At 39.1% G+C, this 16,691-nt stretch overlaps 1 protein-coding gene across 10 annotated transcripts in view; it reads right to left on the reverse strand.

Annotated features, from left to right (window-relative positions):
• Positions 1–16,691, reverse strand: part of DYM (dymeclin) — a 211,971-nt gene that overhangs the window by 172,641 nt on the left and 22,639 nt on the right. For 6 of the 10 annotated variants that reach the window (XM_014257062.2, XM_014257060.2, XM_088054391.1 and 3 more), the window contains exons 5-7: positions 15,994–16,130; positions 9,569–9,641; positions 9,194–9,286 (exon numbers count right to left, since the gene is read on the reverse strand). In XM_014257062.2, coding sequence (XP_014112537.1) covers positions 9,194–9,286; positions 9,569–9,641; positions 15,994–16,130 — 303 coding nt within the window. The remainder of the gene's footprint in view (positions 1–9,193; positions 9,287–9,568; positions 9,642–15,993; positions 16,131–16,691) is intronic. The other 4 variants (XM_005528071.3, XM_014257063.2, XM_088054394.1 and 1 more) reach the window with 1 other exon arrangement.

Genomic DNA, 16,691 nt, shown 5'->3' on the forward strand with positions numbered 1-16,691 from the left:
TCAGAAACTTATCCTTATGACAAATGAGGCTGAGAATACGAGAACAATGTCTCCTACCCCAAGGCGATGAATGAAAAGGGTAATAACTTCATGACATACTACAAGATGCACTGGGTCTCTATTCAGAGAGGAAAAAAATTTTGGGGTCCAGTATACATCTTCTCCATTACAATCATTCATTCGTTTATTTTTATTAATATTTATTTCATTCATTCGATTATTTTTATAATTATTTTTATTATTTTATTTTTGTTTTTATTATAACCCACACAAGTAGAGTAGCAAATTTGAAGAAACATTACAAAATAATTTTCTGTTTTGATAAGAATCTGCATGAAAAAATAAACTAAGAGATTACTGTACTGTATTAAGTACATTTGTGAGGAAAAAAAATCTGCTTTCAATACCCTTATATAACTCTGACAGAATAAACAAACAGAAAGGTAAACTCAAGCAGTTCCACTTAGTGAGTTATTCTCATTTTCTCTAAGTTCAAAATCCAGACAGGGCACATTTAACTTAGAAACACTCCATTCAAACCTGTAGAATCTGTTCAAATTAAATCTGCTCTGACATAAACACAAGCAGGGTCTTGATATCTGGGGTAACCCCTGAGGTCCAGTCACCCTTAATTTATCAGCACAAGGATAAAGCTTCAGAGAAAAATTATTTTTTCCACCAAGGGTCAAATGTACGTTTTTCTGCAACTCAGGCATTTCTAAAGGATCACAAGAACTACCAGAAACCTCTTTCATCTTCAAAGAACATACTGTTTATTTATATTGAGAGACTATATAATAGGGGGTCTTGGTTTAGTTTTTTTTTTTATTTTATTCAAAGCTATTGGTCACATAGAATGACTTTACATGGAATTTATGCTGATCTCCAACTTCCCCTGAAAACTGTTTGCTTGCAGATAAGGAGGAAACTAGAAATAATGAACTCATGTATCAATTACATGTCAAAATTATTTAACTACTTATTTCAGAAAGCCAGAATAACTGCATGTTGCTTTGAGCTTCTGTGGCATTTTTTTTTTCCTTCTCAAGCGTCTTACAAAACAAATGAAAAATACACAGATAGAGCTCATGTTCTGCATAAATGGACTTCATAAAGCAATGTACCAAAACATGCAGAGGTCTTTTCTTTCTCCTCTTTTGGATTTTCTCTTTTGGGGATTCATTAGTTATCCTCAATTTTTTCATCTTATTCTCTCTCTCTCCTTTCCAAAGAGAGATTTATTCCCATATGAGGAAGACAAGTTAGCAGATACACAGGTCTGCCTCTCAAAACACACATCTTTCACACAGAAAGAATCTGAGATAGACTGAAGTCTAGAACTCATGGCAATCATTTCTCTCCTGAATTTGGGTTCTTCTCTTATCCCAGGGAGCTGTCCTCCTGATATCACACCTCGTATGCAGTGACATCCTTGGACCGGATGGAACAGGTCCAGGTCCTCCCATCTGACACCCAAGCCGAAACTGATTTCTGGCAACAAACCTTATACATAATCATGTACTCTCTGAAGAAAAGACACAAGATACCATATCTATCTGAAATTATGTTAAATTATGGATTCCTCATAGAATGAGGAGCTCTAAAATGCAAGATTCCCTGATATTGGCATAACAAATGTGTGTGTGTATTTAACATGTGTTTGCAGTCTATGTTTCAATGAAAAACTGATACATCAGTGGACTCCTTCAAAAAGCAAATGATGCCAGATCATTTTAATAAAAACTTTTAAATTAAACAATGAAGTTGTATGATTAATAGTAACTGTTATATAACAACTCATTAAATCAAAAGACAAAAATGAAAATCACAGAATGGTTTGGGTTGGGAGGCACCTTGAAGCTCATCCAGTCCCATTCCCTGCCTTCTACTGTCCTGTCCCATGGTGCTCCAAGACACATCCAACCTGGCTTTGGACACTTCCAGGGATGGGGAGTCCACAACCTCCAGGAAATAAATTCTACTAAGCCAGACCATGTTCCATCTTAATCTGCTTTGTTGGGTGGGTAGTAGAGATCCTGGGCTCCTCTAGGACCTCTATAGCTCTTGCAGTGCTGTTTTAAAGCAGCACTGCATTTAGACATACAGTAGTACTGCTTTAGAAGAAATTGGTGCAGTACCTAATTCTTCCAGGATATGGACTGGAGACAATATCACTTCTCTTCTGGTCTTCCACCAAGAACATTCATTTTATTAGATTTATTTTATTTATTAACTTTAGTGGCAAACGTATAAATTATAATCATTGAATCCTAGACTGGTTTGTGTCAGAAGGGACCTTAAAGATCATCCAGTTCCACCTCCTGACACAGACAGAACACCTTCCACTAGACCAGGTTGCTCCAAGCCCTATCCAACCTTAGCCCAAAGACTGTTTCCAAATGATGCAGTCACCCCACACAGAACAAGAGCTATGGTCCTGTTGAAACCACAGCTCCCCAGCATCCTGGCATCTGCTTTATCCATCCAAAACCATGTGGATGACCTCCTATCAGCATCACCTACCAAGAACTTCAACAATCTACCTATGTGTCACCATCCTGCTGCTGTTGGCTTCTCTCCAAGGCCAAGCACGACTCACAAGTGCTTTCTGTGCTCCCCAATCATTCAGCTTTGTTCCCTGCCTGTGAGAGAGAGGTCTGTGACAGAGGAACGAAGGTGAAGCACAGAGGCACCGTAGAGGAAAATCTCAGCTACAAACTCCAATTAACACTCTGAAGGCACATGCTGTTGTAAACACTTTAATTACTCAGTGAAATGCAGCTATTTCTGTATCAGCACATAGAGGCTGAGAGCTCATAAATTATTTCACACCTATAGAGCAAACAGCCTGAACAGTCAGAAACTAAACTCCAAATTTCAACTCCCACCCCTAGACCGAGCCCCCTCCCTGTTCGAATATTTTCCTGAACTTTCACCCAGCCAGAGCTGTCTACTCCGAGTATTAAAAGGTTAAAAGGTAACCCATTTTCTAATTTAGGAGAGTTGCCAAAAGGGCTGATTCATACAAAAAGTCTCAAATCATACAGGAACCAGGTTTCATTTCCCTGCTTCCTGAGGGCCCACCAGAAAGGTGAAAGAGGAGTCACCACAGAGGATAGGATCAGTTTTGAAAACTGAAAAGCAAGTACAATATCTGGCTATCAGTCTCAGGATACAAGTACAACAACTCAAAGAGAACATAATCTTTCCTCTTGGAAACAGTCCTAATTTTACACTCACTGATGGCACATACGCACTGTGGCAGCTGATAATGCTCTACACTCATTACAGCTGACTCCGAACATTTGGGAGATGTCCCAAGGGAGCATTCAACAAACACTGACTGGAAGAAGCAAGCATCTCTGGCATTTCATACTGCATCTCCCCCATACTGGGTACTCTCAACTGGGAGAAGAATAGGGTGAGAAAACAAAAAATCCCACAATGATTTGCGTTGTAAGTACCTTAAAAATAATTTCATTCCACCCTCTCCCATGGGCAGGCACACCTTCCCCTAAACATCCAAGCCCTGTCCAGCCTGGCCTTGGACACTGTAGGGATCCAGGGGAAGCCCCAGCTGCTCTGGGCACCCTGTGCCAGGGCCTGCCCACCCTCCCAGCCAGCAATTCCTTCCCAATATCCCAGCTGGGCCTGCCCTCTGGCACTGGGAAGCCATTGCCTGTGTGCTGTCCCTGCAGGCCTTGTCCCCAGTCCCTGGGCAGCTCTCCTGGAGCCCCTTTAGGCCCTGCCAGGGGCTCTCAGCTCTCCCTGGAGCCTTCTCTTGTGCAGGGGAGCAGCCCCAGCTCTCCCAGGCTGGCTCCAGAGCAGAGGGGCTCCAGCCCTGGCAACATCAACAATACGGAAATACTCTAAAGGATTAACATGATAGCTGGACTCGAGATCCTTTTTTCACAGACCTGTTCCTAAACAACCTGAGACTATGTGACTTTGTATATTTTCACCTCACTGATATTTATTTCTTCCCTCTACAGATTAAAAATACTAGAAGAAATTCTGGACTTTTAAATGTTGCAGGGAGAAGCTGTATTATTCTTTATTTGTTTTACGTATCACCCAGTCTTGTTACCAATATCCAATTAAACTAATTAAAAGACATTACTTTTCAAACAACAGAACACAAGAGAGCAGCCGAAATTCCCATAAAAATGGATGGCTGCGGAGACACCCAGGTAGAGCTTCCAACCTCCAGGAAAGAAAAGATGACCCATGTGATCAAACACCTTCATTAGACCATCTGAGAGTTCTACACAAAGCCAAACCACAGGAATCATATCCTGCATTTCAGTGATGCAGCCCAAGTGAAAGGCAGACCTGCTCCACAGCCTCTCTATGTCTTTGCTGTTGAGACCCAAATATCTGCAACCATAGGTTTTTCAACACCCATCATCTTTTGTGAAAACAGGGCTGAAAACCATATCAGGAAGCAGATTATTAGGAATTTGATACACAGCATAATGCACAAAAAACAACAGACCTCTGATACTTTGCTTTGAGGTGAGGAAGTTTGTTACAAATCAAAGCGCACCTAGTGGACAGATAGGCCATAGAGAAATACAGATCTAAGTCTAAAATTAAACTAGAACGAAGTAAGAATATGTGATACAGATAAAGGTTCTCCTACTCAGGATATCTGGACACTAAAAACACAGCACATATACCGTTAGAAATAAGGATATGAATGATTAAGAAAACCTTCCAAATACATAAAACATGTTTTATTTGCTGCACCACCCCAAGGTGCAGCAGCAAATAAAACTTCCTTTATATGAATCAGCTCCCTCCTAAACAGAGCACAATAGTGTTAAACTTTGAGGATCTTCAAAGTGAAGCAACACAAATCTCTCTCAGTTTGGATGCTTTCGCTCCCTTCGACATCAGTTTAAACAGATGGAAGTTTGCCTTTGATGATTAGACAAAGTTGCCAAAAATGCCAAAGTCACATGTTTCCCAAATAATGGAGCTACTACAATCCTGATAAAAATTCCTTGAATAGACTCTTTTTAAAAAGCACTATTCTGACCTGTTCTTTTGAAAGTAACAAAAATAATTAAAATATGGAACTCCTGAGCTAGAACAGAAAACATTTATCTCTTTGCTGCTCACACAAGCAAGAAAGCATAAACATTTCTCATCATCTGGCACCTTTCCTACACTGCAGTTATTTTGTAGACCTTTATAATCAATTGTATTGCCTTTCTTCTGCCTACATTTGACTTTTAAGCTCCCATAAAATGCAGCGAGCATCCCTAAATGAGTCAAAACATTGTCAACATTTAAATTTCCAAATAACTAAGACTGCACCCTAAAACAACCATAACTAGAGAAAATAAGGGAATGTAACAGAAATATCAACTAACATGTACTGGCACCACAGGGTGCTACTTAGGAGTGATGTAACTAGATCACAGTATTTCATTTCTCCTCCACATGCATTTATAGTTTTTAATGAAGTGAAAATGCACTGATAACAACCAGATGTTCAGTTATGGATACAAGCTCTTAACAAGCTGCTGAAAGAAGCCTTTATAATTTAAAGCTTTAGGAGCTCCATCCTGCAACAAAATGTTACCAATACTTTCTACATAGAAGTCGTACAATTAAATGCTAACATTGTATCTTTTTGCCGACTATGCAGTTCAAATCATTAGTGTACACTCTTGAGTGCTAACATTAGCAAAACCAAAGAAAAAGCAGAGTATCTATAGCACACCCAAGGGAATCATATATCAAACATCAACATACAAGTGTTATAAGGGACTGCACAAGTCTAATTGTTGAAACCTGTATTTTCTATAAAATTAAACCTGAAACCTTTATCCCTGGCATTTTGTACAATGCAGCACAGCCTGTTTTTCAGAAAGGTAATTCAAGATATTTTCAATAACTCTCAGACACAGCACCACAATGTTGCAGCGTCCCAGAGTACCTATTCCAACCTATTTCTGCCTTAAAGCACATTTGCCTTTTCCAATACAAACTAAATTTAAGGAAGATTGTCTTAAATTCCCTGTAAAAAACTGAGACACTTCCAGAAATGCTCTGCCTCCCAGAAAGGTTCTGCAGACTATCTGCACTGCCACCCCCCCAAGAAAAAAGTTACATTTCATAATAAGGGACAGAGATTTCAAATTTATCTTCTTCTACATCCCACACCTTCCTTATTAATTTTGAGAAACACAGTCCACCTGCAATTTTTAAGTATACCATAGGTTGTTTTGTAGGCAGAAATGAGCTTATTCTGCAAGGCTGGTAACTGAAGCAAACTCAGAGGTGAGTGACATCTGCCCATACTCAGAAAAAGACTGGAGACTTCCAAATTCAGTGTCCCTGCCAAGCCCAAACTTCTTACATTTAGAATCCCAGAATGGTTTGGGTTGGAAGGGATCTTAAAGCTCATCCAGTCCCACCCTCTACCATGGGCAGGCACACCTTCCACTCCGAGCCCTGTCCAGCCTGGCCTTGGACACTGCAGGGATCCAGGGGCAGCCCCAGCTGCTCTGGGCACCCTGTGCCAGGGCCTGCCCACCCTCCCAGCCAGCAATTCCTTCCCAATATCCCAGCTGGGCCTGCCCTCTGGCACTGGGAAGCCATTGCCTGTGTGCTGTCCCTGCAGGCCTTGTCCCCAGTCCCTGGGCAGCTCTCCTGGAGCCCCTTTAGGCCCTGCCAGGGGCTCTCAGCTCTCCCTGGAGCCTTCTCTTGTGCAGGGGAGCAGCCCCAGCTCTCCCAGGCTGGCTCCAGAGCACAGGGGCTCCAGCCCTGGCAGCAGCTGCGTGGCCTCCTCTGGGCTGGCTCCAGCAGCTCCACGTCCTTGTGCTGTTGTTGCCCAGGGCTGGGGCAGCTCTGCAGGTGGGGTCTCACCTGAGCACAGGGGCACAGGGGCACAATCCCCCCTCCCCTGCTGCCCACGATGGGGGACCAGCCCAGGCCAGAAGGGTTTCTGAGTTCTAGTGCACATGGCTGGGCCATGTCCAGCCTCTCACAACTTCTCGGCTACAACCAGGATGTACCAAAATTCTTTTCCACAGAGCTGCTCCCCAACCAGTCTGGAACAACCATGTACCTGCCTGCAAAATACCACACACAGGTATCCCAAGCACCTGACATGACATTCAGAAGTTCAAAAGGAAGGAGTGTGAGACAGCTGCACAGGTACCTCTGTTCCTGCATTCTCAACATAGAGATGGCCTTCCATGCTTTAAAAAATAGTGTTACAGTTTCAGTGAAGGAGAAATATATAAGCTTTAACTGGGATGCAGACAAGCAATATATTCAGACAGCAGCTGCCAGCTGTATCCACTCCTTCACCCAACTGCCTCTACAGAGCCCAAGGGACACAGTAATTGTCACAATCCTCTGTTACGGCTATTGAATGCTCCTAACAAAATCTTTGCTGTTCTGAAAGACACTTCGAAGACCAGCTCAGCATGGAGATTTTAATGGTCTGTCACAACAAAAATTCATCTTTAGTAGTATCTTTACAGCTAGACACTCTGTTACAGTGCCACTGCAAGCTGCCAGAGCTATCTGTTCTCTCACAGGTGATCCTAAGTCCTGACACAGAGATCATTACAAGTTTGAATATTTCATATATTCCATTCAATCTACCCCTTCCCCAAATTCACATACTAGGCTTGCAGTTCTCTTGATTCATTCCAGCTAAAGACAGAAATGGACTACTCCCTTGAAACAAAATAGGAAAGAATCTCTAGTAACTCCTGACCAGGGAGAGGGAGATAAGCAAGAAGTAAACTCACTATGAAAACAATCCTGATCACTCTCTTGAACAAAATTAATAAGAAAGTAATACTTTATAACATTTTTATGAAGAAGATAGTTGGATTGTGTATTAGAGAATTCAAGTATTCCAATATCTCCTTTCCCCTACCCATTTCCCTTCCGATGATACGGGAACAAAATTCTTAGTTAAGGCATTATCACGTTGTAAAACATGTTCTAGTGATAAACAAGACAGTAATAACACATTTTTGTAAGTGTTAGTATCTATTAGCAATCAGTAACATACTGTTTCAGGAGAAATGCAGCTAAAAAAACTTATTTGACAAAAAAAACACAACTAACCACAAAACAAAAATCTTCCACATCTCTGTCTTATGAAATGCGAGTTTTTGATATAGCTGAATATTAAATTATGGACAGGCTTTATAATTTTCTTTTTAACAAGCCATTTTAGCAATAGATTTTATAGTAATACAAGAGCTTTCAGCAGCTGCTTCCACTTGCAGCAACCACATTCACACAGAAACAGAGATGCTGACAGGTTCAGTTGTTGAAGTGGGTGAGCAACAATCACGCCACCGTATTTTCTTCTGCTGGTAAGGCAGAATAAAGGATACTGGACTACACACACACATCGGTACTTCCAAGAAGGAAAAATAAAACCCTGCAGGATTCATGAACTTGCCCGTATATCACAGTCCCCTCAGCCCTTTGTACTTCCTCTAATCTGCTCCAAACAAAGCGTGTATCTGTTCCAGGAAGTCCTGACAAGCTCTGTGGAATGACACTCTGAATCACACCACTAATTCATTACACTCTACCTACACAAATCCCTCACATTAACATTGACAGAGCTGCATTTAATGACAGCAATGTTTCAAAAAACATTGCACCTTTATCAGTTTTCCAACCAAAAGAACAATCCCAGCTGCAAGGTAGCAGAACTCTATATTACACCGTAACAGACAACCTCAAACTCCTCCAATGCTGCAATGCTTCAGCTGGGGCACTACGTTTTAGACACAGACTACAACACAATTTAACATTAAAGACACTGCTCACTCTACTTTTAGCAAAGGGAAAAAAGTCTAAATTCATCAGAACACTTCCACAAAAATGAAAGAACACTTCTTTTTTTCCAAAGAACAAAGCATGCTCTCCTACATAAAACACTGAACTATGTTTTATGACACATATCCCAAAAAGACGTGGAATCAACATCTCTCAAATAGAACAGATGCATGAAAAAAAGCCATGTAAACAAATCTGGAGATCTACAAAAACATTCCACTTATTCATTTCTCTTGTCCCTTCTTCAGACATCAATTCACTGGAATTTTAGAAATCAGTATTAAATAGCACAATATGATTTATTTTTGCAATTTAAACCCCCACAGAACTGCAGAAGAACTTTAGTTTTCACCTTACTGCATACCCCAGAGCTGAAGTGACACCTCCACTGTACCTTCCCCTGTACCATGAGCACAACCATTTCCACCAGTTACTGTCTGTGTGCTGACAGGGGTACCTGAAACAAATGGAATAACTTCTGTTGATGGTTTGAACTGGGTGTGAGACGTTCATCATGTACTTCTTCCAACAGAATATTCAGGGCTGGCAGTGGCAGCAGCTTATCTGTACTTATGTGTACTTATCTGTGCACATTATCTGTACTGCTCCATCACATGGAACATTCAAATACAACTATTTAAACATTATAAACCCATTACTACAAGTTTCATATTCTCTTAAATGCTCAGTTTATAAAAGAAGACTAAGGAAAAAAAAGAAAATAAAAAGGCCTACTTACAAGAGGGGAATTTCAACAATGAGCTGGATGAGGCAACACAGCAACTCTTCTATGAGGTCTTCACACTCTGTTCCTAAAAAAGAAACATAGCAAAGGATTTCTGGGTTTTCAAATACCAAAACAAAGCAAAGATTCAAATAGTCAAATGCAGATGATCAGTATCTTAATTGAGGAACAAAGACTCGAAGTTCTAGGGTGTTAAAGGAGATTGGATTTTTTTTTTCCTGAAATAGAAAGCACTTGAGATTATTAACAGAGAAAATGTTGATGACTTCTTTTTACTTTAAAAATAAGTAACTAGTAACAACTGTATAAATTAAATGAGATGTGGGAATCACATTGTGGGAATGTGCTAAATTTAGCACATCACGCCTTCCTTTACTATTTACAGATGATTGTATTAAACAGTGTTATTACTAACAGCTGAAGTCATCACTGGTGACTTCTCACTGGTCCACAGTTAAATGTACTCTCAAAATTCCCTACACTTCACATACTTCCCCACTCTGTTTCTTAAACCAAATTTAAGAATAATCAGAGACAGTTTCATTTGTCTAATATACACTGAGCAACATTATAAAAGAATGTAGCTATTGAGCATGTCACTGCTGCTCTAGAGCAATAGAGGTACAATTTTTTCACGAATACAAATTTATTTATTGAGGAAGTTTTACAAATTTCAGTGACAAGTTGGTTCATTTTAAAGGAACAGAAATCATTCTCTAGGTAATAAAATGTATGCAGTGGCTCAGAATTATTTAAAATTTCGCAACTATTCTAAGCAATAAAACTGGTCATGTTTTACACCAGTAATTTTTAAAAGCAACTCTAACAAAAGGCTTTTAAGAGTCACTGAGGAAAAAGCTTATCAAACCACTTGAAGTCATCATATAATACTAAAAATTCCCAGAAGATAAATGTATTGGCTCATCAGGATTTATTCTGCTTTCAAAAATAAAATTATGATGAGAAACCTACATCATAAAGAAGTGGAGGGTTTTATAGCACTGAATGGCCTAAGAGTGGCAGAGCTGATCCCCTGCATTACAGCATTGCAGCACAATAATTACCCAAATGCCTGTTTATTTTGTATTTTCAAATAAATAAGTCCTGCCATAAACACAGCTTTATAGCCAGGTTACAGTGGTGTTACTCTGTTTAACCCAAGTTTGTTCTTGAATCCAGAACTCAATTTTAAGAAGCACACCAGGGGGAATATTCACTATAAAGCAAAATTATTTCTTTCCACAATCAGTTTATTAAAAACACATTAAAAATTGTCACCTAGTGAACTGCACATTCTAAAGGAAATCAGTTTTTTATCACGGAAACATGGTTTCCTTTATATAGAATCCCCCATGAGTAACACAATGCAGCTCCTGTTAGTAAAACCAAGAACTGCTCAGAGTATTTAACCTTGGACAGAAACCACAGCCAATAATGGAGCACAGATAATATATTCTAAAGTAACTTGAATGTGACATTTTCCTAGGGCTTTCTGAACCTAGAAAATGCTTATAAAGCAAGACTGCTACTAGTTCCCCACAGGTACCTGGTTTTTCTCCTAACAAAAGAAAGTGAGAAGAAAAAGGTTAAAAAAGTAAAACGAGTGCATTTTAAAAACATTTTTCCCTCCACACTGTATGCACAACTCGTCTGAACAGAGAATAAGGTTATTTGAATATGAAAGAAAGCTTTTCCCTCAAGACAATTTTCAAAATAAAGCAAGAAAACACTGGGTTAGCACAGTCACGTACAATGAAAGACATTATTTAAAATAAATTTTAAAAAAAAGCTTAATTGCTGTAATCAATGTCATTCAGCTACAATAATTAATGTATCCTTTTCCCAATTGGGGCACAGACATTCTTGTTTAATTTTCATCTTGCCAAGACAATGAGGAGGATGCAAGCCAAATCTATAACGTGAGAGAGAGCCATAAATACGGAACACTGTGTTTTCACAAACAATGCCTCTTTCAATAGCAGGATAAAGACAACACACACAAGATTCATTCACATTAATAGATCCCATACTTGGATCAAAGACCTGTAAAGCTTTGGGGAAAGTAAGTACAGGGTGAACATGTGCAGATAAAATTAGACCAGGGAGAGGAATCATAGGTGTATCCTCTAAACTCCACTGCAGAAGCGACTGCAATTACACAGGTTTTAAAATGTCCAGTTAAAAAAAAGCACCATTTTTTCATCCACTACATTTAAGTCCTCAAATGTGGATTCTTTAATTTTGCAAATAATTTGATGGATTTTGACTTTTCAGGTGGGGTTTGTTTGTTTTGGGTTTGGTTTAAGCTTCTAAAATTTTTCTGTAATACAGTGCTTTTCATTTGTTTTTACTTTTTCAAAGTTACACACATTACAGACACTGGATTAGCACACACTACACAGGTAAAATGGCTTATGCAGAGGAAAGCAGAGATGCCAAGAGGCCCCAATTTTAAAATCCCATCTTCCTGAGAACCTACCTACAACATTGATAAGACCTGATCTGGTGGATGTGCTTAACATCAATAAGATAGTCAGGTATAAAAAGGTATATCCTCATCTTAGATGCTACTTGCTTTTCTGCCCTGTTGCTCATACAGAACTTGGACACAAATAATGAAATAAATAATTCCTCACAAAACAGACTTATGGCTTCCATAGGTTTTGTGGTTTGGTCTTCAACTCTAATTACTCTCAAAAACTTACAACTTCTACTTAAGACTGGTAAAAATGAGTACATAAATTGATTGCCTTCCCTCATTTCCTTTATATGATAGCTGAATACTCCTGAAATAATTTAAGGCTTGGAGTAAATGTGTTGTTATTTATTCCCTTCTCTATGTCCTTAAATTTGTTTTAATATGTCACAAACAGCCCTTAGTAGCCTTGTTTAAAAACTTTTCTACAGATAAAGAATAAAGCTAGGCAACAGGTTCAATTAATTGATGGTCAGATTTAAAATACAGTATTCAGCATGTGCTCTCTTACACCTTTGAGTCACCATACAGTTAAAGACTGAACAGAAATTATGGGATACAGACAGTGGAAAGATGAATCATTTGTCCTAGTCAGACTAACTCCAGCTTCAGCTGAGCAGATGCTGAGTCTAGTTTGGGATTTACTGATTTCAAGAAATTTTCAGGTGAGTCTTTAAGCATATGGGTTTAGCATTTCTGTGGATTTTCCTGCAATCAAAATTCTGCAATATTCTCCAAAATTATAAGCAAATTCCAGTTATGTATGAAGAGGCAAAGGCTGCACTTCTTGGGCTAAAGAACCATCTGAAACTCCTCAAAAAGAATACATTTCTATTAATGGTAGGCCTTCTCTTGAAGGAAATCAATAACAGTACTATTAGCAGGGACTCAATCCAGAGCAATTTATTCATTAGGCTAAAGCACACCCATGCACTCAAACCTCAAAAAAAAATATCCCATTTTATGACACAAAGAACAACTGCACAGCTTTCTTCTGAGCCTCAAGTACAGTCTGGCAGGAAGAAGTATGAACTGGACATGCAGAAAAAGTGAAAGCATATGAAGTACAAAATCTGGGAGAATTCTTCCACATAAGGCAACTATATAAAATGCTACCTGAACAATCGTGCTTATGTCATACAGTTTATATTTCTGAGCAGTCAGTCACAGGGATATTTTCCATACACAGGACTCTCACAGATTATAATTACACATTTCTCCCTGACACACCAAATATCCCAGAGCAGGTGCTAACGAGGTGGCTGATTGCCATGTGAGCATCCTGATGTGCTGGCACTGCAGTTATGTGCTCTGAGCTTCCAGGGGCTGCACTTAAATCAGAGAGCATGGCACCAGAAGATATTGTCCAATCAGAAGGATAAAATGTGTAGTTCATAGGGAAACAAACACCACAACAGAGTGATTTCCAAAGGAGCTGTGAGATTATCCTGAAAAGAATAATAACCTTTTCTCAGAAGGCTAAGAGATAGAGAGGTTGTTTGTGTTGTTAGGTGGTTGCACTGTTCTTTCCATGAAATATAGAAATATCAAAATTCAGACATTGTATTAAAACCTTTTTTTTAGTATGGATATTTTATTTACATCATACAGCTCAAATAATAATGTCTTTGATAAGGCTTGTTTTATCATGCTTACAGTTGAAAAACTATAAATACTACCAAGCTCTGGTAAATGGAAAAGACTAAGGATGACTAAGAATTTAGTTTTTAAAAAGCCTGTTCACCAAAGTTAGTAAAATTTCCATGAAAGTACTAATAATTCTATGTAAAATTAAGAGGAATATAGAAATAATAATAATATATTTACATTAATATTAATATTAATAATAATAATATTATAATAATAAGTATATACTAATAACAGGAATATTCCGCATTCCAAAAAGTAGAAATCAAAAATTCAAGAAAGCTATACTTAATTATAAAAATACAAACAAAACAACAAAACACTCCATTTTCTTCTGCTCACTTTTAATAGGCCCTAGCACAACTACAGTCTATCACAATTCATTCAGGATACTTCACCTTCCGATAGCTGAGCATAAGAGCAATAGGAAGGTATATATACCTTATTACCACCTTTTGTAGATATTTAAAGTAAGATTTTTAGGAATCAAACCAAATGGCTAAGTAACCTAAGCATATAATGAACCTCAACACCCTGAGGAAGTTCACAAGAATCACATCCAACTGGAAACCCGAAGAGGAGCCAAGGAGCAGCTCATTTCCTGTCTCACCAGCAGACCACACACAATTACCTTCCTAATCAACAATATCCCATGAACAATCTGCTCAGAGGTAATTGCTAAGTACGTTTGCCATCAATATGCACAAAATTATTGCTAATAAATGTCACTGCAAATTACAGTCAAGTGCTACTAGACATGGTATAAACATGGGTCTACCCTGGTGACAACAATCACTTTCCATACCACACTGTGAGGAACTCCCAGTGCAAGGAATAAAGATCTCAGGGGTTCCAGCTGACAGAAGTCTCAGCTTTTCCACCCATCCCACTGTGGCATGCTGTACACTGAAGCAAGAGGTGAGCCATTTTTTTAATCCAGGAATAAAGCCACAGGCAGTCTGCAGGGATAGCTTACACACAATCAGATATTCTTTTCCAATGTATCAGCGAGCTGACTCCCCTCCTGGAGATCACTCATCACAGTTTAAATACATTAAACCATTTCAACATGTAGCACTTAATCCTTTGGCACCACAATTCTGATTTCCTCAGAGCACTGGCAGGCGCCAAGGAGTTAAAACAGATTTTAATGAACAGTTTTCACTGTTCAATGAGCAAGCAGCAGTTTGGTGTTCTCAACACGTGTCCTTGTTGCAGGAAACCCACAGTCAGACACTTTTGGTTGTTCTCACACCATCCACTCACACTGCTCTAGCATTCTGAGATTTTTTAGGCTTCATGCAACAAACAACATGCAATTACACACTGAACATTACTTTGACTTGGAGTTGGCAGTGCTGGGTTAGCTGTCTGATTTGATGATCTTAGACGGCTTTTCTGGCCTAATTGACCCCACAATTTACACCAAAGCCAAAGAAATCAAGGTTCCCATGGCAGCATTATCCATCATGCAGTTTGTGAGAGCATCTTGATACAGGGCTACACAAAGATTTGTGGCAGACAGTGTTCAGACTGTCTTTCTGCTGTAATGAAACTGATTTTGAATGCATTTGTATTATTCTTATTCAAAGACAACAGCTTCTTCCTTGGTACATCTCTCCTGCCATCTCATGTAATACATACTCCACTTCCTAGACATGAGCCTATTTTAGTAATTCTACCTAAATCCTGTGACTGTTCCTGTACTCTTGTATAAGCTATTGTCCCCAAATTAAATTTTAGCAATTGCTTTCTCAAGGGGTCAACTAACCATAGGACTGTTACTTTCCTTCACTAGATCCTTAAAAATAGCATTAATTCCACTCTGTGGCTGCTGTTGGTTTATGAAAAATATGTGAAAAGATGCATTAAATTGCAATATCAATGTTCCAATGTTCATATATGGTCAGCTTCACCCCAATTCTGTTCTCTTCCTCTGAAGAGGACCATAACCACCTTTCAAACTGTATGAAAATCACTAAAGCTCAGGTAGGTCTACAGCACCACATCTCAACAACTGTTAAATAAAAGCCAGATTAAGCTAAACCAAACTCTCTAGTAATTAATTTCTGGATGAAAAGCAAAGTTTGGGATTCTGAGTCTAAAAAAATCATGGACTCGTGGAATTTAGACCTAAAGCATCTGAGGGAAAATACCCTTAAGATTAAGTACAATGATAACCTAAGTCACTAGTCCAGCATTAAACCACGTCACACAGATGTGTCACATCTACAAACATGGGGACATTTAAGTTTCTCATGGGATGTTTGTCTCACTAGCACTTGTGTGTACCCACCATATGAGCTTGGTCCTGCTTTCTCTTCATAAGTAAAATGAAGTTGCAGCTCCTCTTCTGACATTCGACTGATGAATACTTTCAGCAAACAGCAAATAATGAACAGTGCATTGTGAGCCTGCCAGATAAAGAGGTGGCTAGAAAAGAAGCAGGAACAAACAAGAATCAGTAATGCTTCACCAGCAAACATGCATCAAAAACCACAAGAAAATAAACGTCAGAGTAGACAGTTGAAGCAAGGAAAAGCCAAAGTGTTTAAGCAGGGAATCTGCAGTTGATGTTACAGAAAACAATGGGAATATATTCGGAAGTAGTTTAGAAAATACATCCATATCCCTATACAACCTTATCCCTAACTACATTTGTACCATTAAAAACACCACAGTAGACAGAACTCTGAGGAACTCACCAAACAGTTCAGCAAACTTCCAGAGGTCTCTGGATGCTATGGATTCCCGGCACACAGACATTTGAAAATTTCCAACAGGCTCAGACCTGAAAGCTTCCTGGCTCCCTGAACCTTAGCCCTTTTTCCAGGTAAATAGCCTTCAGGTCACAGTAGGCATTTATGGGCTTCATGAGCACCATATAACAGGAATTTCTTATGCAAATGCACAAATATTTTCCAAGTTTTCTGAATAAAAGGGAATACAGCTGCACTAATTTTTTTTGAATCCCAGTAAGCAACCGCTGGGGAG

This window comes from Pseudopodoces humilis, chromosome 4 (genome assembly GCF_049639895.1).
Source record: "Pseudopodoces humilis isolate 2021_Gansu_Grassland_sample_001 chromosome 4, ASM4963989v1, whole genome shotgun sequence".
Classification (NCBI taxonomy): Eukaryota; Metazoa; Chordata; class Aves; order Passeriformes; family Paridae; genus Pseudopodoces; species Pseudopodoces humilis.